This window comes from Onychomys torridus, chromosome 10, assembly GCF_903995425.1.
Source record: "Onychomys torridus chromosome 10, mOncTor1.1, whole genome shotgun sequence".
In the NCBI taxonomy this organism is placed as follows: Eukaryota; Metazoa; Chordata; class Mammalia; order Rodentia; family Cricetidae; genus Onychomys; species Onychomys torridus.
The window spans coordinates 80,121,081-80,146,789 of record NC_050452.1 but is presented as its reverse complement, the minus strand read 5'-3'; the positions used below and the strand labels follow the sequence as shown (position 1 = coordinate 80,146,789).

The 25,709-nt window shown below is 43.8% G+C and overlaps 1 protein-coding gene across 1 annotated transcript in view; it reads right to left on the bottom strand.

The window, feature by feature from the left end:
• Positions 1 to 18,097, bottom strand: part of Prkg2 (protein kinase cGMP-dependent 2) — a 104,231-nt gene extending 86,134 nt beyond the window's left edge. Inside the window, exons 1-2 of the mRNA XM_036201717.1 lie at positions 17,662 to 18,097; positions 7,104 to 7,577 (exon numbers count right to left, since the gene is read on the bottom strand). Coding sequence (XP_036057610.1) covers positions 7,104 to 7,564 — 461 coding nt within the window. The 5' untranslated portion in view covers positions 7,565 to 7,577; positions 17,662 to 18,097. The remainder of the gene's footprint in view (positions 1 to 7,103; positions 7,578 to 17,661) is intronic.
• Between the last annotated feature and the right edge of the window lie 7,612 nt (positions 18,098 to 25,709).

Here is a 25,709-nt window from a genome sequence, read left to right as displayed (position 1 = left end):
GGATTCATGAACCCCTGTCCTAACTGAGGCATTATGGACAGCTAATGGCTTCTGAAGGAGAATAGAGCCAGTTTTCTTTAGAGATGTGGCTCCAGGTAAGTTGACCACACTCCAGTGCATAGCTCCACACTCATAAGTGTCTGGACAGCACAAACTGGAGTCCATGAGTTATTAAAAGGAAGAAAAAGATAGGACACAAATTTTGAGAGATATGGATGTAGGAGTGGATCTAGGGGGGATGTAGAGGTGGTTCTGGGAGGGATGTGGAGATAGATCTGGAAGGGAGGGAAGAAGGGAGGGGTCTGGGAGGGGAACTTGGATCTGGGAGGCATTGGGGAGAATATGATCAAAATACACTATATAAAATTCTCAAAAAAATTTAAAGAAACTGCAGATGATGACCCTGAACTAGGCATCTTGCTAAGCCTCAGGTACCGGCACTCTGTGGGTTTACAAAGGCAACAGTGGCTTAAATATATTTAAAAGATCGAGCGACATTGATTTAGTATTCAGTAAATAAGCATTGACCTGAATCTGTTATTGTGCAGAGCCATCCACTGCTCCCTGTAACCTGAAGCTATTGGTTAGAATCGATACACTGTGTAATAGAAAAAGATCACAGATTTTCCTCCTAAGAATGTAGCCCAAAAGGTAGTGTCCTCAGGTTCTCACAGCACTTAAACAGTGAGTACTTGAAATTCAGACTATTCCAAACAGTCAGACTTCAAGTCATGGGTATTTTCTGAGACTTCGTTAAACGTTTTCCTAAACCCTAGCTGCTGACAGCTGGAAGTCAGGGTTGAAGTAAGAAGAACTAAAAGGTAGAAATGAATAAAGCAGAGCATTTGAGAATTGGGGGCAGAGAAAGAGAGAGGCTGAGTGTGTGGAGCTCAGAGCCCTTGTATTCCTAGAGAGAGAGAAAAGGCAGAGGCTGGGAGTGAGAGGGGATGGATGCCAGCACTAGGGAGGCCATTAATTCATTTAACTGCTTCTACATGACAAGGCAGCTGCACTTAATTCTAGACATTTTTAAAACTCGCCCATATTTACCCTCCCTTTTTCTTTAAAGCTAAAGGTTACCCCTCACCCACTCCAGCCTCCTAAAATTCCCCAAGCCTACTTATACAACCTTAAGGGAAGCCATTCATTCTGTAGGCTGCATCTAGTTGAGACTATACATTAGACACCAGGTAAACTCAAACTGCAAACCTGCTTCAACAATCTCTCAGCACTAAAAGCTTGAGTCAAGTGATAAATTACCCTTAGCTTTCATTTCACCTTTGGTACAATGGAGAAATCACACATATCTGATCGGGCAAGTCCAAAGCGTCCTAGAGATAATGTATGGAAAACAACCACCAGCTAATAGTTAAATGATGACTTTGTTTCCTCAGCCCATCCCTCAGCAGCTAGCTTGGATCTGGGTGTCTACGTGAGCATTATTGTTATAAATCATAACCTCTGTTTCCAAACACTGTGATGACTTCCTGCACACACGGCAATCATCACCCATAGCTTCCAGCAATCCTATCAAACAGTTAGATTTCTGTTTTCCCATGCCTTCATTGGACTGAGTGCCTCAGTATTTGCTTTGATGAATAGTGAGGGTAAGCCAGCAGTATTTTAAGCATATGCACCAACTTTTTAACTACCAAACTTTGACAGGTGAAAGTTTACAGTTTATTCTCAACATTTCCAGTTGTCTATTAAAAGCTCTCGGGTAGCAATATGTAAGTCACTAACTCAGCCCCTGTGCCCCCTCCCCCACACAGCTCCCTGGTACTCTGAACTCATTTCAGAGAAGCCCTTGCTGGAAGTATAATTTTTCATGGAGAATCAACAAAAGCAGAAAGGGGTTTTCTTGATGGCATCTTATTTCTTTGTTCTGCTAATTGCAGAATTTAAATTATCCAGTTATAATTATTTAACAGTTAGTTTACTACAGGGCTTTTCAACCAAAATAAGAAGAGTCCTGTTCTAATTCTAATTTTGGAAAGGTCACATGTAGCAAAGTTAGAACCGCATCTGTGTTCAGAAATGAAGAGCTTTGCAACCTTAGATAAGTGATGCCATGCCTCAGGTCCCAGTTTTCTTAAATGGAAAGAGGGATATGATGATCTAATGTAAGCACTGCCTGTCTCCACATCTATGCAGTATTTAAACTGGTGGCTAGCACACAGTTGCTGGTGTGTGTGTGTGTGTGTGTGTGTGTGTGTGTGTGTGTGTGTGTGTAATATGTAAAGTGGGGGAGAGATGATCTACAGAGTTGTTGGACCACATATCTCCATGTTTATGAAGCATCACACTGGTGTCTAGCACACATTTACTAATACATCAACATTATTCTTTCCATAGGAACTTTCCTGGTGAGTAAGGGAAACACATTTCTCTGGTGCACACTCACTGCTCAGTGCTGCTTCAGAAGGGAAGCCCAAATAACAACGCCATACTCTTCCTCATTCCTTTCCCACATCTCGCTTCAATGTGTGACTCACCAGCATTTTTCCACTTTTACCTATTCAGCTCCTGGGGTGGGAGTAACAAATAAAACTAATTGTCCCTCCTAAAACTGGAGTCAACCTCTGAAGTCATGGCAAGTCTTTGTTTGAGCTTTCCTCTTTTCAGAAGAACAATAGTCCCAAATGATAGTTTAAGTGTTCTCCACAAAAGGCGCTCTTCTCTTACCAGCCACTTACCAGATGTCTCTGATACATCTGCCTGTGTTCCACCAGACATTCAGCATGAGCATAGCTGGAGTTTGCTAAACAATGTCTACTGAAACAGAAAACTTATTTTCAGCAACGGGTCTGATCTTTGGATGCCTGGCTAACTTGGTACTCATGGCAAGTCTGACATGGACAGAAATGCTGAACCATTCCCTGGTTTCAGCCTTGAGAAGTGCAGGATTCATTCAAATAACCACATGGGATCTGCCATGCACAACACAGCTTGGACCAGATCCACTCTTCATACCCTTTACTCATAGGCCTTAGCTTAGGACACAGCTCATGCTAACCATCAGTGAAGCATACAGGTTCTACCCAACTCCACACAGAAGGAGCAGGAAGCACCACCATTTCTAACAGAGGATGTTACCATAAAGGACCTTGGTACTTGAACTGTGGGACTCGAGTCTGTGAGTAGATCTAAATATCAGAGGTCTGTAAGTCAAATCTTAGATTCCAATCTGAGTTCACCACCTTCTGTGGTATATTTTGTCATGTCCATGTGTGCCTGGCCATACTCTTCCCAGAAGAGAGTAGCATGAAATGATCCCTAAGCTTCATCTAGCTCTAAGGTCTTCTAATATTCACCTATATTACATTTAAATCAGAGACCAAAACTCTTAATAGAATGTAGTAACTCTCATGCAAGTTAGAGCACTCCAATAAACCTAGTTCCTGTAATAGAAGCAGGCTGCATGCCTACTCAGCTGTCTGCCTTTGAAGATCTAAACTGGTCCATAGGCTCAATGCCAAGTGATTACAAAGGGCCATATAAGTCCAGTGCCACTTTACAGCAATTCTGCTCTGTGCCCACCTCAATCTGTTAGGATAGTTCACATTTTCTGTGGCTTTACCTATACTAGCCTTACTTTGTCTATAAAGTGTTCCCAGCAAGCACATAGAGATCACAGTCCTATCATTGGCAATGGTTGTTACAAGAAACACATATCCTAGAATGGCAATAACCAATAGTCTTTCAACAGTTGTAGACATATAACCATAATTAGCTGAAGTTGAAACTTCATTTCCTTACAGGCACTAACCACATTTCAAGCATTCAATGGCCACATTTGACTACTGGCTACCACACTGGACAGCATGGATTACAGAGCCTGTCAATCATTGCACAAAATTCTACTAGACAGCTGAACTACTCTAGAGCCTAATGCTTAAGAACAAACCCTTGAACTGTAGCACAGAATTTCTAGACCTCCACAGTCCCCTGCCATGCCATTACAAGTTCCCCTGCTTCAAGCACAGAGATGCAGTTATTCAGGTTGCCTCTTCAAACTCTAATAGTACACTTGGTAGGTCCAGGTCAACAAAGCTGGCATGAGCTGAGGCTGTCTTGAGTTCAATGAGGGTCACTCAGCAGTCACAGTGTATCTATGGAGAGGTCTCAAAAGTCCCAGGTGTGAGTGCTGTGAGTGAAAGTTCCTCATGGATAATTGGAATGGAATTTCGAAGTTCTTAATCTGTTATCTCATCAAATTTTATCCTCCGTTAGCTACCTAAGACTTGATTTTAAGAAAACTGTGAACCTCTGTTAGCAAAGATATTCTTTTAAAAGAATATATCACAGTGATATTCAATGGCTTTCTGAACAAGCATGGAGAGCAAAAGTTATCCAAAGTATATGTGATACATATATCTTAGGTATAAATATAGATTTCAATTCATTCAGGAAACATTACTGAAGCTCCATGAATTAATTATGAGAGCCTAGGAATGAACAGACAGCCATTTTAACTGAATGCATTCTCACATCTCTAGCAGGCTCTGCATGGAAAGTGGCTGAATCAATGGGCTGTGTATATCAGGCTTTGTTAGTGACCAACAACCCCATTTTCCTAGTGCTCTGACTTTTAGAACATTGTTTCTTCTAAAATTTTTCACGAATTGCATAAGGAATAGTCCAGATTTATTTGGTCTTTCCTTCAAAACTAGAAGTGTTTAGAAATGGTAAAATTGTTAGTGGTGACTACTTCTAAAACTCTGAAAATTTACATCTCTGAGTGGATTGAGTTAGCCGTGCTCAACCAGTTATTTCAAACTGAAAGAGAAATGTATTTGTCCATTTATCAAGGGAAGTTGAAGCATAAGTCAGTCAATGAAAGGGCGATGGGTCCATATCCTACTTAAGTATTTCACCTATGACCTCAAGGCTTTGTGAAAGCAGATGAGGATTATTAGGGCATGAATGATTTGCAGCTCTATTTAGGACCAATCTAAAGAAAATCAATTAGTCTTTTGGTCTCCAGTACTATTTAAAAAAAATCCATTAGTCCCTTTCTTCCTCCTGACCTACACATAGATGTGTGGCTGTCTGGCTTGCTATGGGGGTGAGAAGACTCACTGCTAATCCTTACTTGGTGGCACATTGCCTTTCCAGTGATCTCTTCACTATACACAGAAGAAAAATAATGGGGGCTTAGCTTAGAAATCAAAGTGCATAAATAACAATTTCCTTTGCCATGTAATAACTAAGCTAACCAAACAATTCAAAGGGATATGTTTGTCTCATATTGTTCAGCTCTAGGGGAGTAGGGTTTTGATTAAGATGAGTGCAAGTCTTTGGACAAAGCAACTAAAAAATCCTTGGTTTAAAGATGAGAGGGAGTAGCTTACGTGGATAGAAAGTCAAAGACGGATTAGTGATAAGTTTTCTCATACACTGTCTCATACATAAACCAGATTCAATTTGAGAAGATTTGGGATGACAGTAAATGATCTATTGCATATGCCCACACGCCCACATGTATGTGTGTGTATGTGCATGATGACATAATGAATAACATATAATTATACATCCCTATGTCAAAATACATAGTCTATCAAAAAGAATAGTAGATAATATTCAAGTTCTGAAAAATATGAATGTTTGTAACAGCTATAAATCTAGGCCACTAAAATAATTATTATTTTGAAAGAAATAAATAGAGAAGACCTTTCTAAACCAACTAATAATAAAACTTTGGGCCTCACAAAACCCCTCTAATGTCTAATATTAATCAGATTTATTTCACCTACAGAATCATATGATTAATAATCCGGTATGATTATTTTTCCTTTCGAGTATTTATTGATCATTCACTGTTTCAATTGCTGTCAACAAATTGAATAATTAAACCCCCTTCATAACTTTGTTGTCAAGATTAATCAGCTATTTGTTTAAGTTGGATGTTTCGTCTTGATTTATGTTACGGGTGCCTGTGAGTAAATTAAAATTTGATTTAATTTCATAGCTCTTGTACTGAGATACAGGCTCAGCCAAGACATTACCAAGGCAAAAACCTCATGTCAATTAAAAGCACTTACTCATTGAAAGACAATGCAGAGAGGAGACCATGACTCATCTTCCTAATCAATTTCTCCTAATCAAGAAATCTTTAGTCAGAAGGGTACCCACATATACACACTGACATACCCATAAGAAGAAAGCAGTGGTGAAATCTTACATTTTCTTTTAAAAATTCAAAATTTTGTCCCCAACATAAATATATGATAAGAACATAGAAACCCTAAATTCCCAATTTGATCAATGGACATTGCATACTTGTGTTGAAATATCACACTGCACATATAAATATGCACCGTTGATTTGAAATATTTAAATGAAAATCAATCAAAGTTCATTTGTTCCTTTTACCTGAAATGCTCTTTTCACCTAATTTCTGCTCAGTGATTATCCTTCATGTTTGAGCTAAAGGTCACCTCATCCATCAGCCAGGCTTTCACCTTTCCCCCTCACTCCCTGGACACCACCCACAACATTGCTTCTAGTCACTGTGCCATTTACTCCAATTAATAATCTCACACTCCTCATTTGTCTCTCTGTGTGTGCTGTCTCTCCACACAAGAAGGCGAGGTCTGTGTCTGTTTATTTTAAGCACCCAGTCTGGACTGTGCATTCATGAAGAGATGAAGTCGCCCTCCTTTGAGACTCCATCACCGCCCCTTCTCAGGACTCTCGAAGACCAGCCGCTAGGAAGCTGGCTCTGCTGTGCCTGTTCACCCCCACTGTGTTTTGTGCACAACGTTAAGTCTGCTTCCTTAGGAAGACAAGTGCACCCTTGCTAAATGATCTGCACTCCTCTGGGAGTGTCAAGGGAAAGATGGTATCTACTAAATTTGGCTCCTCAGTTGTACCGGCCTCTGAAACTATATCCCTCAACCTCCAGGTAAAGTGCAATTCCAGATTTGAAGAAAAAGTTGCATAAGAGACACATTTCCTGGACAAACACATTCCACAAAGTTCTCCACACCCACAACTGAGGTTGCCATGGCCTTGGCTGTTTGGGAAGCTTCATGGCCACCTCTCTGGTCTTCCCCTACTCTGGAGGCCACTTGAATGAGCAGAGCACAGAAACTTCTTACCTGGAGTCCTTCCTGACTCTTGCTTTCTCAAAGGAAAACTCAGGGGGTTTGTTGAGGTCATAGGTTCGGGTTGTGGGCTCTGCAGACACTCCAGCCTTTGCCCCCCTCCTGCTGTGGAGAGAGACCAGCCCTGAGGTCTTGCGGTGAACCTCCAAAGGCACTTTGTCAGGAGAAGCTTGCGGTGGGCTCCCTCCCTGCACATGGATCACATCCTGCAGCTTGTTCAGCTGGATACACTTGCTCTGCAGCTCTTCTGTGAGCTCCGCAATGGCCACAGTCTGCTTGGACAGCTGCTCCCGCAGCTCCTTCAGGTGGTACTCCCGTTCCTGAAGCTCTGCATCCTTCCTCCTCAGCTCTCGTTCCAGCTCTGCCACCTTGCTCCGCAGGGCATCCGTGCTGAGGTTCCCTGGCTGGCCGTCTGGATGCTTAGCATGTTTGGGTTTCACTGAACCATTTCCCATGTTGCTCAGGAGCCTAAGGGAGGGCACAGAATTGGGAGTGAGCAAGTGGAGTTCCACTTCCTAATGGCCCTCCCCTTTCCAGTCTGCTTCATAAACAGACACACAGCAGTCATCATCCTTTGATAAGCAATAAACTCCTCCAGACGCACAGAGGAAGCTAATGACAGAGTTCCTTTATCTCTCTATAGAGAGCAGTTAGCATTTGTGTTCATTCTTCCCTGTTCTTTCACCAGTACAAGCATCACACCTGAGTGTTTTCTGCAATGGGCCTGTGTCACCTGCTGTTCTCTTTGGTCATTCTCTGGACATTTGTCAAAAAGCGTCCAACAAGACTGCAGTTTGGATGTCAGTAGGGCAGAGATTCGATGCAAAGGAACAGCCCAGCCACAGAGGCTGGGAAATGTCACAACTCCCACCACTACCTCTGTGGTTCTAGTAAAGAGCACCCCTTGGTTGAGAAATAACACGCCTGCATTCCTCACAGAGCACAGGTAGATTTTGTATTGCTTTACCAGCAGTTTGTTCTTGCCTGGCCCCCTCTCTGACAATGCTAGTTGTTATGAACTTTTGAACTGTGATCCCTGAGAAGACAACATCCCTGTGAAGCTTCTTCTACATCCTTCACTTTAGGTCCTCAAATCAAGTGGTGCAAATAGTAATGGCCCATGGGGTGAGGCTCTGTTCCTTCATTAAGAACATCTTCCGGGCTCAAAAGTCAGCTCAGTGGGTCAAGGACGTGTCATACAAGTGTGAGGAACAACACATGAATGTTGGGTGGGCACCTCAGCCTGCCTGGATTCCTAGTGCCCAGGATACAGACACAGGAGAAACCTGGAGCAAGCTGGGTAGCTAGACTAGCCAAACTGGGTGAGCTCTAGGTTCAGGCGAGACCACATAAGGTAGAAATCAATTTACAATGACATGTTAACATCAACTTCTGCCCTGCCTAGACACGGACATGTATGTGCGAGCATGAGCATGCTTATGCATGAACATACACCCGTAGCCTCATGGATGCCCCAAAGTTATCACTAACCCAATGAGTCTCAGGTTTCTAGAGGGAGATGAGAGATTATAAGGGGTAATTTTAGTTGATCTGCCATTCTTTTAAAGTTCCAAAGCTATGTATTTATTTTAACATTTATTATACAGTCAAAGAGCTGGCACCAGAATGTTTTGTTTCATTGATATTATTACTTCAATGGAAAGTAAGTGGCATGTTTAGGTTTACCGAGACAGTTCCACGTAAATAATAGTAGATTTTGAAAAAAGTAAATCAGGGCTGGAGAGATGGTTTCGCAGTTAAGAGTGCCAACTGCCCACAACCACCTGTAACTCCAGCTCTCCGAGATCCAATTCTCCCTTCTGGTCACCCAAAGCATCACATTCATAGACGCCTACACATAATTAAAACTTAAAAAATAAAATATTGTTTTGAAAAGGAATCACCTGCAGGTCATAAGCTTATTGAGTAAATTTGCACAGCTGAAGTACGGCAGATACTGCCCTAACTCTTGGCACACCAAGCATTGTAGTTTTGGATAGGATAGTCTGGGGAACCAGACATCAACTGTGAAAATCATCTGAAATACTTCTGATTTTATAAAATCAGAACAGAGGATCAAAAACAAAGTTTACAAACACCTATTTCCCCACTCCCCCTCTGGATTTCAAGCTCAAAGAGAAACAAAGATCTTGACTTGATTTTATTACTTCTACCAGATTAATTGTGGCCTCCAAGAGGCTAGCGAGGTGCAAAAATGTAACACAGTCTCCAAATTTTGAACAGATGCTACCAACCAATGGAGGCTGCCCAAGACTGAGACAGAAATAAGATGTGAAATGTCCTTCTACACTGGGCCACTCCTCACAGGATTCTTGCTGGGAGCCGCCGTTAATAAACATAAGTCTGTGAGGAGTTGCCTTCACAGGCTTCAGACATGGAGCAGACACATCCCTTAAGCCTCTGTTCAGCCAGCACCATTTATTATTCTCACCCATTAACTTCACACAGAAGTGGAGGAGAGGGGAATTTAAAGAAGTGAGCCTAGACAGACTTGTATCCAGAATTATCCATTCAGAAGGTGTTGATAGAGACTTGAGAATTTACCTGAATGCTATTCTGAAAGGCACTCCCAAAGGTTTTGATCATGCAGCCCTAAGGCATCTTCTAGGCAGACTTTGTGAACAAGGAGAGGCAAGGAGGAAAGGGGATTGTCTTGTGGAGAACTCAGCAAGCATAAGCAGAATTAAATGTAATATTAAACTAATGACTCACTCTGTATTCATGAAACAATCACTTACTAAGCTCCAAGTAACAAGTACTCTTATCAAGGCCTATTGTCTCATGGATTAGAACTTGGATTTGACAGTGAACAGAGTTCTAACACCCTAAATATGAAAAGGTCTAGAATCATTTCCATTCTGTGCACAGATCAAAATCTGTACCGATCCAATCGTCGTACAAACCTGAAGCACAGTTAAGTAGGGAGTGTTAAATCGCCCCAAACTCCACCCTCTGTTTTACTGAAGTCACTTTAGAAGCTGTATTAATCTTGAGAGCTATTTAGAATTCCTAGAAGGGCAAGAAATGACAGCAGCTAACTTTTCTTTCAGGTCACCGAATTGTACAAGTTACTAAGTAGTTCAAGACTAGTGTGAGTTCTTACTTCCCCTGTGTAAGTTCTGCTGCCCCTCAGCAAGGCTTCAAGCCTCTGGCCACATAAAACCTGATTAGATTCACAGTGCATGATTTCTCAAATATGGCTTGCTAGCCACAAGGAGAACTGAGCTGCCGGATGTTGCTTCATCAATCTAGCAGCTACAGGTTACTAAAATCATTTTTACATTAAAAGACAGTGCATGATGTAATAAGAAATGACTTTAGCAATAAAAGCCCAATTTAACAGGAGCAACAGACTCAGGCTACTCAAGAAGAGGAAGCAATCTGCCTTCTCTCACCCTCCTATAAATTACATGACATCTCTGATTTTAGGTTTGTATCTATAAAATGGTGTATTTTCTCTGTGTCATGTGTCATAAGGTTATGATGAAGATTGTAAAGCACCCTGTTCAGCGCAAAATATGTAGGAGCCATCAGGTACAGGGTCTCTTTTAGCAATGTGGGACTAGAGATGGCCTCATATATCTCTGTAGGAGGAAAACACAGTTTCATTTCTATGAGGCAGAAGTCTAAGTCATTTCTATGAACCAGATGCCTTGAAAAGAAGAGGTCTTTAAAGATGCAAATATTTCCTTGTGAGAAGGAGATCTTACTCTTTCTGGACCTTAAGTTCTATTGAGAAGAGAAACCATTGTGGAAACAAACAGACAGACAAACAAACAAATAAATAAATAAATGAAACCTGCCCCACCAAAGAACTGGAGATGAGAAAACAGTTTGAATGATGGCACAAAATTAAATCCAGAATGTCCAGATTTACTTAAACTTGGCAGCTTCTTAGTATAGCTTCTAATTATTCTTACATGCTGAAGTGAAATTCTTAAATCAAAGAGATTCAGTGAGTTATCTTTGAAGGCATAGCATTAGTCACTAGAGAGGGAATACACTTCGAAGTCAGGTAGGAGAGAGAGGAGATTAAGTCATGGCACTTAGCAAGAGGAGAGGAGAATATCACAGTTTCCTTCATTATCTTAATTCTCTTTGTGCAGAAGAAGCTACTCACAGAAGGGCAAAGGGACTGGAAAGGGCTTGCAGGCTGGTTCACACCTTGCAGTCAGTATGTGTTTTTTCCTTCAGCCCTAGAGGAGTTTAAAAACAAAATCTTGGCTCTGATTTAGATAATATATGATTCACTCTTTACCCACCTAGAGTCTGATAGAAATGCATCCACATAAGCAGACACTGGACATACATAGACATGAACACAGACACACGGACACACACACACACACACACACACACACACACACACACACACAACACACCCATGAAGGGGCAGGAAATACAGAGGGAGGGAGGAAGGGAGGAGGAGGGAGGGAGGGAGGGGGTTGCAAAGCATATCTATAAATACGGGAGATGGTGGTAAAGTGCTGGCTAAGGCTACAGAGCCAGAGTTCCTTTCTCAGTACTTTTAATCAGTTTTTCTGTGACCCCAGAACAGCTACTATGCTTCAGTGATAAGAACAGAAAAGACAGACTGACACAGAGACAGATAGACAGGCAAATAAAACAATTTGCGTGTCATTTAGAATTCTTAGAGGGTCATATGACTTAGACAATGATGAAAATTTATCACTGCTCCTGGAATATGGCATTATGAATAAATAACTACTAAACAGTTACTGTTAATATTATTTACCCAAGGAAATGACTTATCCCAATCAAAATAATGTAATGATCAAAAAATGATACCAAATTTGGCAAACAATCAAAGGAGAAGAGTCAGAGACCTGACTCTGCCCCCCACTGTGCTCACTACAAAGCTGCAAACATTGTGAGGATGTGAAGAGGAAAGTAGATGTGAGGGCCTGAGTGAAATCATAGCCAAGTAGATCACCAGAACACAGCATCCCAGAACTGTGTAATCAACTGACCCTTGGAGAAAGCAAAGTAAATCTGATGGAGAACAGAACACACAACAACTACATGAAGGGAAAAAAATGAAATCACATAAGCACAGACTTCACAGCTTTTACAAAACTTAGCTCCAGGGTACATCACAGGCCTAAACATAAGACACAAAATGATAAAACCTAGAAGATAGTCTAGGTGATCCTGGATTCAGTGGTAACTTCTGAAATAAAAGGCTACAAGTAACTTATGAAAGGAGAAATTGTTAAGTTTATCCTTTGCTAAAACCGCAAAGAAGAGAGTGAAATAGTCTGGGAGAGAGGAAACGAAGGTGGTGGTCTCCACACACAACATTTTAAACAAACCTGAAAAATGTCAAAAGACCTGAAAAGACACCTCACCCAAGATTTATAGACAGCAAAGCAGAACAAGAGAAGACACAGTCATCTGTGGGTAGATAACTTCCAATAAACCCAACAGTAAGATACCAAGACACAGTGATGACCATTAACAGCACAGGGATGACAGGATATGGACCAACAGAAAGGTTGATGTCACCAGAGGGCATGTGAGGTGATATGGCACCTTGGAAAACAGAGTGGTCATCTGTCACGAAGTTAATCATGCTTCCCGTGTTTATTCAATATGAGTCACATGGCTTCCTCAAAACCTTTAGCTTTATTCATAAAGGCTGCAACTTGGAAGCAACCATGCCCTTCTGTTGGTTAACAAAAAAACTACAGTCCATCTACTTAACAGAATATTATTCAAGAATAAGAAGTAGTAGTAGCTCATGAGAAGACATAGGGGAACTTTAAAAGAATATTACTAAGTGAAGCAGTCAACTAGAAGAACCTACTTCCTGTATGAGTTCAACTGTACAGCATTATGGGAAATAGGAGGAGTACAGACAGTGAAAAGATGAGTATCCGCCAAGAGTTTTGGAGAGCAGGGGAGAAAGAAATAAACAAGTCAAACATAGGTAGTGCTGTGGATATCGCTCTGTGTAAATAAAGTTTTGATTGGCCAGTGGCCAGGCAGGAAGTATAGGCGGGACAAGAGAGTAGAGAATTCGGGGAAGTAGAAGGCTGGAGAGAGACACTGCCAGCCGCTGCCATGAAAAGCAACATGTAAAGACACCGGTAAGCCACAAGCCATGTTGCAAAGTATAGACTAACAGAAATGGGTTAATTTAAGATAGAAGAAGCAGATAGCAAGAAGCCTGCCACGGCCATACAGTTTCTAAACAATGTAAGTTTCTGCGTGCTTTCTTGGTTGGGTCGGAGAGACTGTGGGACTGGTGGGTGACTGGGCCAGGCAGGAAACCTCTAACTACATAGGTAGTGTTTGTGACACTGAGACCATTCTGTTAGATACTGCAATGAAAGATACACGGTATTGCACACTTGTCCCAACCCATGGGCTATACAATACAAAGGATAAACCCAATTATAACTGATGGGCTTTTGTTGGTCATATGTCCATGTCGGCTCATCAATTGCAACTAACATATCACACTGCTGCAAGACATTAAGAACAGTGACTAGAGAGATGACCTAGAGGTTAACAGTCCTTGCTGCACATCCCAAAGACCAGACTTCAGTACCCAGCACCCACATAGAGCAACTCAAAACCAGCTGCAACTCCAGCTCCAGAGGCTCTGATGCCCTCTTCTGGACTCTGTGGGCACCACACACATATGGTACATATGCACGCAGATACATATACACATAAATAAAAACAAATGTTAAAAATAAAAGAAAACCTATTTTCGAAGTTGTTAAGAACAAAGCAAACTGATGGGAGTGGTATGGAGTTACTGTACTTTCCTATGACCCTAAAACTGTTGGAAAGTAGAGAGTTTATTCATTAGAAAACAGAACACTTACTATGAACTAAATGCAAGAAAACCCAGTGCCTAACACACTGAAGAAATGGGCTGAAGGTATGATGAGTGGAAGGAAAGTAATGAGTAATAAGGCTTAAAAAAGTAATATACTGGAGTAAGAACCCAAAAATGCACAAGCCTTATTATGGTATCTGGGTTTTAATGCAAGCCAAGTTCTTTTTCAAGCTGTATAGTCATATCTGTCCTTTAGGAGATAATGCTCCTGGAATAACTATGGAACCAAGAGAAGGAACCTCTCGGGAAAGGGAGACAAAGGCAACTGCACCAATCCAAGTAAGATGTGCTTATGCGATTAAAGCAGGCCTGGAGTCTCAAACCTATTCTAATGACTCAAACTTCTGGAACTAGAGAAAATATAGACTATCTCCATAGCAACTAGGAGGAGGAAAACATGACTATAGAGGATTTCACAGAAGGGATGGTTACAGGTAACTGCAATTTCCTTTCCTTCAATAAATCATGAAAAGCAGAGTAGGGTTCTTTTTTATTATTATTAACATATTGGCAGTTTAGCTTGACGTTGGAGGAGGGGATTGTACTGGCTTCCTTAGATAAAATTCTAAGATTATATGAAACTGATGTGTATCTGTATGGCTACCATTTACTGGTATCTCCAGAGCTCTTTTAGAAAATAATTAACCATCACTAAATACGGAAATCCCTGCTGCTTCTTCTCCCTGAAGCAACCCAAACAGAAGTGACCTCATGAGAAACAGCTGACTGTCCTAACAGGGCACAACTAAAAGCCCATTTCCACCTGCCCTGTGACAGTGGACAACAGGCTCAGTTTTATCTATCCACAGCATCTCGATGTTGAGACTGTTCTCCTCTCCACTCACAGCCATATGGGCTTGTCATACCAAACTATCAGCCGCTACCAGCTACCTGTGGACGAAACCACCCACAGCAGAATTCGCACCACGAATTCTATGAATACTAACTATCCTAGATACTAAAAGGTTTAGTAGCATTCCGTTCAGCTCTTTTGGTGGGGTGGGCATGCTGCACAAGCGTATAAACAATGATCACAGAAATGTGAGCTGGTATGCACAAGTCAGGACATTCTAGCCAATGGAATTCGAGCAATGGCAGGAAGAAAGACTGCATGGTCACCTGTGGCAACTGGATGAGAGCTGACGCCATTAGCCAAGATGAGGAGCAGAACTGGGAGGCGGAGTAGCAGTTTAATTTTGGACATGCCCAAAAGGAGAGGCTTGTGTAGATTTCAAGCCCAGGAGTGCAGTAAACAGTAATAAATAAGGGACTGGAAAAACAAATGGCAGGGAGAGACGAAGTCTTGTAGCAGTGGTTGACAGATAAGTGGAAATGGAAGAAGGTACCAGGGGTCCGTGATCACATAAGAAACAGTAGCACTGAAATCTAAGAACTAGATTGGAAAGCAGAGTAGAGCTATGGTAAGAAGCTACGTGTTAAAGTGAGGAGGGACACCTACACACAGAACTGCAGGCAACTGAAGAGAGCTGGGAGCAGGAGAGGGGGTCCTCCCCAGGGAAGAGCACACCAATCGGTCATCCAGTGCCAAGTGGCCAGCCCTGAAAATACACACACAAGTAAACACACATACAAGCAACATGATATGGACCGAACAGGAGATGTATCTATCTATATCTGTATCTATCTAGATTTGTATATCATACAATAACAATGAAAAATGAGGCCATGAATTTGAAGGAGAGCAACAGTGATATATGGCAGATTTTGGAGGGAGGAAAGGGAAGGAAGAAATGTTATGACTACATTATAATCTCGAAAAAACAGAGGCAAATGAGAGTCAAATTGGGAGTGGAACCTCTAATTGCACAAGAGACAATGGGGCATGTCAATTCCAGTGTTTTGATCTTGGACAGGTTGGACGAAGGTAGTGCTTCCAATCTGTGTTATTCATTCACCCGGTGAAACATGTTCCATGGAGCACCATCTACAGTGGTCCTCCATGACACAGTCAGCAGAGAGAAGGAATGCAGAAGGAGCCTTATGGAAACAGGAGATGTACTGAGTTTGAGATGCCCGTGGGCCAATATGATGGGGATGCCTACACCAGATGTAAAGAAGGAAAAACTCAGGTCAGTTCTACAGAGGTAAGACTTGAATGCACAAGACTAGATGAGACCACTGAGGGAGATAAGAAAGAATTACCTACATTGTCGAGTGTGGACATAGGGGTCATACCTGCGAAAATATAATTTGTAGGAGAAGAGAAGGAGAAGCAACACATTTTGGGTTGGTTAAGGACGAGGAAAAATTGTAGGAATAAGAGAAGCCTGATAGACACCACGGAGATAAAACTTTCAAGTGGCCAGCAGGCTGTAGCTCAAATCCCAGATGCATCAAAAGAAATGAGATCAGAGAGGAAAGCACAGAGGTTAGCCATTTCAGAAGAGTGAAGCGAGAACCTCACTGAAAAGGTCCCACGGAAAGAGCTGATGCCAAAAGTTGGGACTTCAGGATGGCATCATTGGAGCATGCAAAGAACGTTTACAATAGGAGAAATAAGAGTACTTATAAGCCCGGGATAATGAGGCAAGGAAGCTAGAGAAAATGAAAACATGGGAGAAGAGGGGAGAACTGGAAAATAACACAGAGGAATGAGACAACATGAGACCCCATGGCTTGGGCAACAATCGGGCAGCACATGTCTTCTTTCCCTGTGAAGTGAGTTCTCATCTCTCTCCCGGGAATTCAGAGGCCTGGAGTCAAGGACTCTTAAAGGTGGGTTCACAGGCATCATCTTTGCAAGTCGTTTATTCTTAGCTATGCCATGTTGCGATGCAGAGGAGAGTCTAATTCTCCAAAGAGATTCTTCACCCCATCACCTCATTACCCTGGCGTGTGAAACACAACAGGAACATGAGCAACAGCTGTTGTATATTCTGTGGGATGATCGCCTTCTCCTTGAGCTAAATAGGAACTTGCAATGACGAGAACCGGTTTCTAAGGCTTTTGTGTGTATGGGGGTGTGGCAGGGAGCAGGTGGATGTTGCACTCTGTTTAAGAAAAATTGCCCCTTTCCTACAGAACTTTGGAAATAAGAAGAAAGCACAGAAGGCAAGGAGTCAGTCATCCTTTCTAAGGGTCCCCTGAGCTGGTTCTGTTCTCAGCCCTGGCCGCCCCTGTTCTGCCTATGCGCTCAGTTCTCATCCTTCAGTTGGAACCCAGTTCTTTTTCTCTCATCTCCAAGGTGGCTGGTTTCTTGGCGTTTGTTTGCTCTCTTTCCTTCTTCACCAGAATATGCAAAGACGTGAAAGTACCTCAGGGTGCTGAGTGACAGGACACCCAAATAAGTTTACAAGCACTTGTAAAAGTCCTTGCAGGAAGGAGTCTTGTATCCCCAATCAGCTATCCAGACCTTGGAGAACAAAGCCTGCCCTGACAACAGCCCTGAGCCCCCAGCCCCAGCAGAACTCAAGGATGGTGCAGCCACACTGTGCTCTAAACCCAACCGCTGTACAGAGCCACCGGCGCCACACGGAGAGAACAACACTACGCGTCCACATGTCCACATGCAAACAGCATGAGAGACCGGCTGGGTGTGGGAGAAGCGCACACCGTGCAATGCACGGCCAGTAGCACCCTCTGGTCCCCATGCCGTCCCTCTCCGCGCGCCTCCCGGGTGCCCGAGTCCCCCAGCCTCACCAGGCCGCCGCGTAACTTTCCAGGTGCGCAGCTCGTCCAGCGTCTCAGCGTCCTCCACCACGCCGCCCTCCTGCGGCTCCAGCCGGGCTCAGCTCAGCTCTGCCCCGCCGCACCGTGCGCACTGTGCGGGGTCCGGGCTGCTGGCACACCGCCGCTCGCGCTGCGTGGGAGCCGGGGACGCGGCGAGCGCGCTGCGGGCAGGAGCTGCGGCGACGTGGGTGCTGCCGCCGCCTCGCTGGTCTGCGGGGGCCGCTGCGAGAAGGAGACGCCCGGGAGGGAGGAGGGAGCTCGACGGAGAGGAGGGACGGAGGAGGGCGGGGGTCAGCCTGGCGTGGCGTGGGAGAACCCGGAGCCCGCTTCCTTGAAGGTGGGGTCACCGGCGCCGGCGCGAACCTGTACTCCGGAGCCAGCCTGCAGCAAAGACGACAGTCTGCACTTTATACCTCGAACCTCCGGAGTGAGGCAACTTAAGCAGGGCGATAACATCGTGGATGCAAGCGGGTGGTTGGTTGTGTTATTATTTCTATTTCAAGTGTGTGGGCCGAGGGAGAGGAAAGTTGAGGGGGGTATTCATCATCGCCTTCCCTCTCCACCCCTGTGCCTCCAGCCTGCTCTACTGCAGGCTCTTGCTCTCTGGCTCACTGGCTGTCTCTCTCTATTCTACCTTCCTTTCCAGAGCGCAAATCTGCATGCACACATCCTGGACATGCTCTCTGGTGTCACAGTGGTGCCCTTCTAGAAGACACGTGACCCAGGGGTTGCTTAGCCGCACATTCTTCCAGCACTCTGGAGCCTTACCTCGCTTCTAGTCTGCCCGCTGGCTGTACGTGATGCGTGCTGGGGACAGTGGCTGAACCGAGTTTCAAGGGACAGCGAGTATACTTACTAAAATCTGCAAGGCTTTATTAGTACGGAGCTTTCTTGGTTATTCAAGCAGGCAATTTAATACTCTCCTGTGGCCTTTTAGGCACAGTATCCCGAGGCGTGCATTGTAGTTTTCTAAATATAAATAGATATACTCACCCACCACAGTACGCCGTGCTCTAATGTTCCGAGAGTCCGCTGCAGCGAGTCCCCCTTTCTTCCTTCTCCCAGAGGAACGTCCTGGCACATTCACAAGGACAAGGGCAGTTTCTCTGCGGAGTGGACAGGACAGTGAGGGTCTATTCTTCGATTTGTATCCAGAGAACGTTAGAACCCGACTCCCTGGGGGTGTCAACCACCAGGAGGCTGTGGGTCTCCTGGACTCCAGCATGCACTATTACATACATAAACCCACATAGAATGAGGCCCGTGTACACTTGTTGAATGGGGCCATTAAGTTTCAGAGGAGGAAAAAAAACGGTTGTTTGTTTTTTCTGCTAACTGGGGAAAAAATAAGCCCAGGTAATTTTTCACACGTCTGTACATTTTTTTTTTCTTTTTTTGCTGGCCTCCAATACCGCCTAACCAGAGAAGATGGGGATGAAGAATTCCAAAGAAAAGAGGAAATCTATGGGAAAATAATTAAGTCATGAGTAAATTATAGTAAGGATTTTAAGTCCGACTGAGCCAAAGCTGCCATTTTTAAAGAATACAAGAAACCTCGTGGGAGTAAGTGCTGTTCATGAACGCCCTCGGTCCAGTGTGTGGGGCGCTAGGGCTAGGTCAACCCTGAATCTGGGAAGTTCCGGTCCTTGAGGTGAAAGCTTGGAAACCACTGTTGGGGTACAGGGTGTGGTGGAGAAGTAGTGTTGAAGAGGAATTGGGTGCTCTCCTAGCAACCAGGTAGATTCCTTAGGTCAGTTTCACTGACAGCAGAGAAAGGGAAGAAAAACAAACAGTCCTGGGAGCAGGAAGAGGGGGAGGGAGGGGAGGAGAGGGGAGGGGAGGACAATGAAGAAGAAAGAGGAGAGGAAAGGAGGAGCAGTATTGCTTGAGAAGTGGAGGCTCTCACACATTCTTTCTAAGCAGACCCAGACCCACAGGAAGTGGGTAAGTGGGACAGTCGATTAGCTTGAACTGTTTGGGAGGCCCCCAGGCTGTGTACCAGGACTTGTCTTTGGTGCATGAGCTGGCTTTTAGGAACCTAGGGCCTATGCTGAGACACTGAGGAGAGGACAGGACCTGCCTCAACTGAATCTACCAGGCTGGGCTGAATCCCCAGGGGAGACCTTGCCTAAGAGGAGGTGGAAATGGGGGGTGGATTGGGGGGGAAGGCTGGGGGGGGGGCAGGGGAATCCGTGGCTGATATGTGAAATTAAGTTAATTATAAAATGAAATGATATATAAATTCAACGGCAAACAAAATGAACTTATCCTGTCAATTTAGAGTCTGTAATCCAGTGGAAGACACAGACGTCAAACACATAACTATACATATGATAAACACAAACACTGTGAAAGAAAACAATGGGACTATGAGGCCGTCATGGGAGCCTGCCACTATTAATAAATAACCTAAGTAAAATGTCTGAAATGATAAGGACATTTATTGTTTCATGCAGCAAGAAGTCCCAAGGTCAAGAGGCTGTAGTTGGTCAATTCATCGACTGAGCAATTCCAGGGAGGGTTGTGAACTGTTTCCGTTATTCGGCTGCTATCCCTAGCATGCCAGCTTTATCCTCAGAACTGCCCCACCCACAGCTTTTGGACTGGAGACTCTCTAGTTATGCAATTCTGACCCTGCCAGAAGGCAACACAGTGTCTTTTTCAAGAACAGGACAGTCTCTCTCAGAAAGTTCCAGTGAGACTTCATCTCACCTTCTATTTCTCAAAACTGGGTCATGTGCCCAGCTCCAGAAGCCGGGAATAATGGCATGTTACTTTGGTTGTTAGACTTGAGCTCTTCAGGATTAGCCCGTGAAATCTTCAGGACTGCAGTCTCGATTGGATGACTAGGGGGGAAAAAAGAGGAGGAGGAGGTAGCAATGATACTGAGTAGGCAATGGTTGGGTCTGCTAGAGGAGCTCAGAGACATTTCACTGAGGAAAAATAATTGTCATTCAAACTTGAGGTGAGTAAGAATCGGCTGGAGATGAGGAAGAAGCACGTGCCGGCAGAGGGAATCCCCTTGTATAAAGTCTGACCTTAATGACAGGTGAAGGCTTGTGTACTTTTTCACTTACACTGTTCACAGCACCAGGCAGGCGGTCCTCAAGAAGCAAGCCAAAGAGCTGAATGACTCTTTCACTGCCTTGACAAGCTAGTAATCTTGACTTCTTCACCCTCCTCAGTGAAACGTCGTCGTTGTCAATTGCCTTTTCTCTGCCTTTGACAGAGGAATGCAGCTTACCTCTAAGCTCCTTCTGAGGTGTGTCTTGGTCCTTGGACACAAAAAATAGGTGTTAATGCATAAGTCTTCTCCTCTCGAATGTGACTCCGCTACACTTGGCTCCTCTGAACCCTCTTAAACCTAGTCACAAGAGAATAGCTATTCTCATGATGTCAAAGCTCAGGTATAGCCTACAGTGATGTGGGAAAACAAAAAGGCCCACCTCCTCATTTTACACACAATTACAGAAGTCCCTGTGCCACCATCATGCCTTTCAAAAGTCTCTCAGTGTCTCCTGCTTCCCCCACAACAGAGAACCACATTGGAAACTGAGCTGAGAGCAGGTTCTAGATGTGCTTCCAGACTCTTAAAGGACTACTAAGTTCCTGATCAATCTCTTTCAAATGGACTTCCTGGGACAGATTTCCACAGAGGAGCCTCTGAAGATCCATTACACACAGACTTGTTACTCTGCTTCCCCTTCCACAAAAACAACTGGATCAGCTCTGTGCTCTAGCATCAAAGTCCAGCATAGCATCCATGACACTCAAGCTAAGCTTTTTCTGGGACATGACGGGAACAAGATTAGCGTCCTGGCGGTTCACACTGTGTCCTCTCATTGGCCAGGCTTCTCTCCACCTTCTGCGATGGCTTCCTTCCCGCTTTCCTCCTTCACTTGTTTCCAAACAATTTTGAAGTGTGGCTTCTTCAGCAGCCATTCCAACTGTTTTGGCCACTGTGTCTTCTTTATTTTGGTTATGCCAATTCCTAATCTCAGAAACTTATCAGGCGCCTTTGGTGCTTTGGTGTTCCAGCTCCAACATCACGTGGCATGATAAAATAGCTGGGCAATGGGTTCCACCAGTTTCTGTGCTATAGGACTTCTGCGCTGCCCACACCAGTGCCTCCTTGATGCCCATGACAGCAGCACAGTGGTCCTCTCTGACACCACAGCAGGATGATGCCCATGACTGCAGCACAGTGGTCCTCTCTGACACCACAGCAGGATGATGCCCATGACTGCAGGCAGCACAGTGGTCCTCTCTGACACCACAGCAGGGGGATGCCATTGGCTACATACAGCACAGTGGTCCTCTCTCACACCACATCAGGATTAGGCTATTGGCTACATACAGCACAGACCAGTGCTGAGACCATTGTTTCATTCCAGCCTGACACTCCTGAGGGGTCAGTGGCCTCTCACTTGCTTAGGATTTCCCTCTGATCCCAGTGAGAAAGGTGAGCTTCATGGGCATTAACTACAGGCACATCTGAACTTTTTCCTGCCTCCCTAGGCAGCAGCTAGAACCTTCCTAAACCTTAGTCCCCTACCTAAACTGGCCTTTGTCTACACCATGCTCATCTCTTCCTTTTACTACCTCACTTTCTGTCCAGTCTGAAAGACCCCAGGACTCTGTTCTTAACCCTGTCTTCTTTCTATAATAAATCATTGCTTGTAGACATGTGGTCCTCCTTCAGAAACCCCCACATTTCATCTCAGCCCTTTTCATGGCATTTATCATTTTCTGCTTTGTATTACCACTGTCAATCTATGTTTGTCCCTCTCCGGTAGACTGTGAACACCAAAGGACATGACCATCATGTGCTTCACCTTTGCTTTATCTTTCCTAACATGCCATGACTCTGATTCCTACAGTCACAAATCACCCAGGATAAGTAAACATATGCTTCTCAGATTCTATAGAATGTGGAGAATGTTCTTGATTTTCCTTATGAAATAAAGACAATGGATTGGAATGATAATTACTTCATTTAAAAGTTAACACTCACCAAGCAGTGGTGGCACACACCTTTAATCCCAGCACTCGGGAGGCAGAGCCAGGCAGATCTCTGTGAGTTCAAGGCCACCCTGGGCTACAGAGTGAGCTCCAAGAAAGATGCAAAGCTACACAGAGAAACCCTGTCTAGGAAAAAAAAAAAGTTAACACTCTGCCTAATCAGGAATGAAGAGATAGTCAATTTTCTTACAAACTACCAAACTATAAATGAATCTAGTTGTCTGGTTTTATCTGCATTGATTTTTATTAAAGAGTGTTTTTTTTTTTCCTAGTTGTAAGCACTCATTAAATAACACATTTGTTTGTATATGACTGGCTCTAGAATAATGGTGATATTTGGAGAGGTTTTGGAAACTTCAGAAGGTAAAATGTAGCTTGAAAAAGTAGGTGATTGAAGGTGGGTCCTTGGGGAGTGGGACCTTGTCCCTGGATCCTTCTTACGTTCTGTACAGGAAGTGAAGAACTGCCCCTGCCATGTATTCCTACCTCAGTGAGTTTTACCCCAGCACATGGAGCATTCAAACAACTCCACCCAAGCTGAGCCAAAAAAAAGTCTTTCCTCTTCTTCAAGTAGTTTCCTTCAGATATTTTAGTCACAGCAACCAAAAAGGAGCTAACATGTCTGTGCATACTCTCTGCACCAGGCCCACAGTGTTTGGCATCCCACCAGTTTGCACTGTTTCAGACGACCACATATCAAATACCTTGGCCTCTCAACCCTTCGGTTTTCCCTTAAATAATCTCATACCTAACAAACATCTCTCCCAGCTTCAGCCATCCACTTCCACAGGCATACTTGGACTTGTGACTGAAATGACTGATTCTGATAGTATATGTGTGTACCCCGTATCAGCCTGGACCTATCTCCCTCCAAGACCGGGGCCTTTGTCTCTGCTTCTCAGCCACAATAGCATTGGTGGTGGCTCGTGCTATCTCCATGCTTGTATGTTAAGACTAATATTGCCATTTAATTCACCATCCCTGGAACTGAGGTCCACACTAACACAGCTTCTCTAACACCCGTTGTTGAGGAATCCTCGGTAACTCCAGCCCCATGGACTGACCTGCGTGAACTCACAGGAGTTCTGTCTACTCTCAATGCTGGCTGGAGGGGACCCAAACACATCCCAGAAATACAGTGGAACCCATGCCTTGTGGAGTTGACCTTGACCACTGAGGGGAAGAAGCCAGGATGAAGACAACAGATAAATTGTTGGTCTGTCTGCCCACCCAAGAGCTGTTCTAAGACTCAGTGGTTCTTCACCTCTGGCAGCTCTTCCATGACTCAGCAACCAACTTTGTTGCAGAGAAGCTGTGGTCAAATTGGTAATGTACTACCCTGTGTCTGCTTTTTTACCTTCTTGATCCCATTTGCTCCCTCCCTCCAGCTGCCCTGGAGTAATCCCCTTGCATAAAGTCTTGGTGGTAAGTGTGGGTACTATGCATTCTATTTTCTTGGGAACACAAGCCAAGAGACCATTCCACTCTGTAACTATAACCTTTCATCCTTCATGCCTACTCACTCAGTTACTTTCCCTTTGTGTTTTTGTGTTCTTATAGGGACATCTAATTCCTTGAACCCTTGCTTACTTTCTGTTTTTATTCAGTTCCTGCATAGTTAACAAGCAGTACATTATTCACACTCTTGGTACTTAGCCCTAACCTTACCCATCCTGGAGGAAGTCTACTTCTCACATTCTTTTTATTTCTAGACAACAGAGGGCTAGTGAGACAATGTAGATATAAACCCTTTCTTATAGTCCTAAATTCTTAGCCAATGAGAGGAGATTAGACAGGTAAAATCATTTTAGAGAGCTAGAATTTATTCAAATTAAAATATGCACAGCCTGCTGTCAGTTCCACTTCTAGACATGCTTATATCCTACAGAACGTTTCACTCAGGTCCATAACGGGCCAAAACAGAGCTGCCCCCTATTACAACTTCTTTTGTTGTATTTGTTAGAAGAATAGGGTGTCTCCATGTCTACCTCTGAGAAGATAAATATGTACACCCCTCATGAATATATGCCAGACAACACTTGGAAATAACAGGTCAGATATTGAAAGGGCAAGGATAGTAGAAAATTGAAACCATGAAATGTGTGTGTGTGTGTGTGTGTGTGTGTGTGTGAGAGAGAGAGAGAGAGAGAGAGAGAGAAAGAGAGAGAGAGATGACATATGAATATAAAGCCCAATAACTTATATAACATAAATTATGCATAAAATATAGTACTTACTTTGCAAAAATATATACAAATAAAAGACACAAAATACTCGAATAAGAATGTTCGACTATGTAAGAAACAGAAATGGGAGTGGTGTGTTGGAAGAAAAGAAATAGTGGAGGGGATAATTCCTGGGGACAGATAGAACATAAAATGAAACATACTTTCAAATTTGGCTGAGTATTAGACAGACTGTAGGTTGGAGTGGTGTAGACTGCATGGGAGGGGCTGCTTCCAGAGGTAGCCCTCAGACCTCTCTAAAGTGGAAGCATTTGACTGAGACGGAAATGTTGAAGCAAAATCATAACAGGATGACCTGGGGAGGATTGCTGGGCAGAAGGCAGGGGAAAGAATGAGTGCAATGGCCAGAGGGAGCTTGGTGAGTTCCAGGAACATCAAGACATCCATGGATGCTGCACAGGACAGCGTGGATAAGTGAGGTACCGGCGGTTCAGAACTGGGAGGCTGGGGTCAGGATTACAATCCCAACAGGTAAAATCCTTCCATAGGTCTCATTTAGGTCCTAAATGCTCCATGACAATTCTACTGAACTGACTGGTCAGGTTTATTTCTCTCAACTATAAGGGAAACAGCCCAAAATTTTCATCTCTTTTTTCAAATGTTCATTTCATCATTCTTATTTGTGGTAATTGACTTCCTTGACTTTTCACAGTGAAAATAACAGTAAGTATTATGGTCTGAATTATCCTCTAAGAGTAACATGAATTATGCCAACTAGAAATTCAAGTGTGTGTGATTATATACATATGT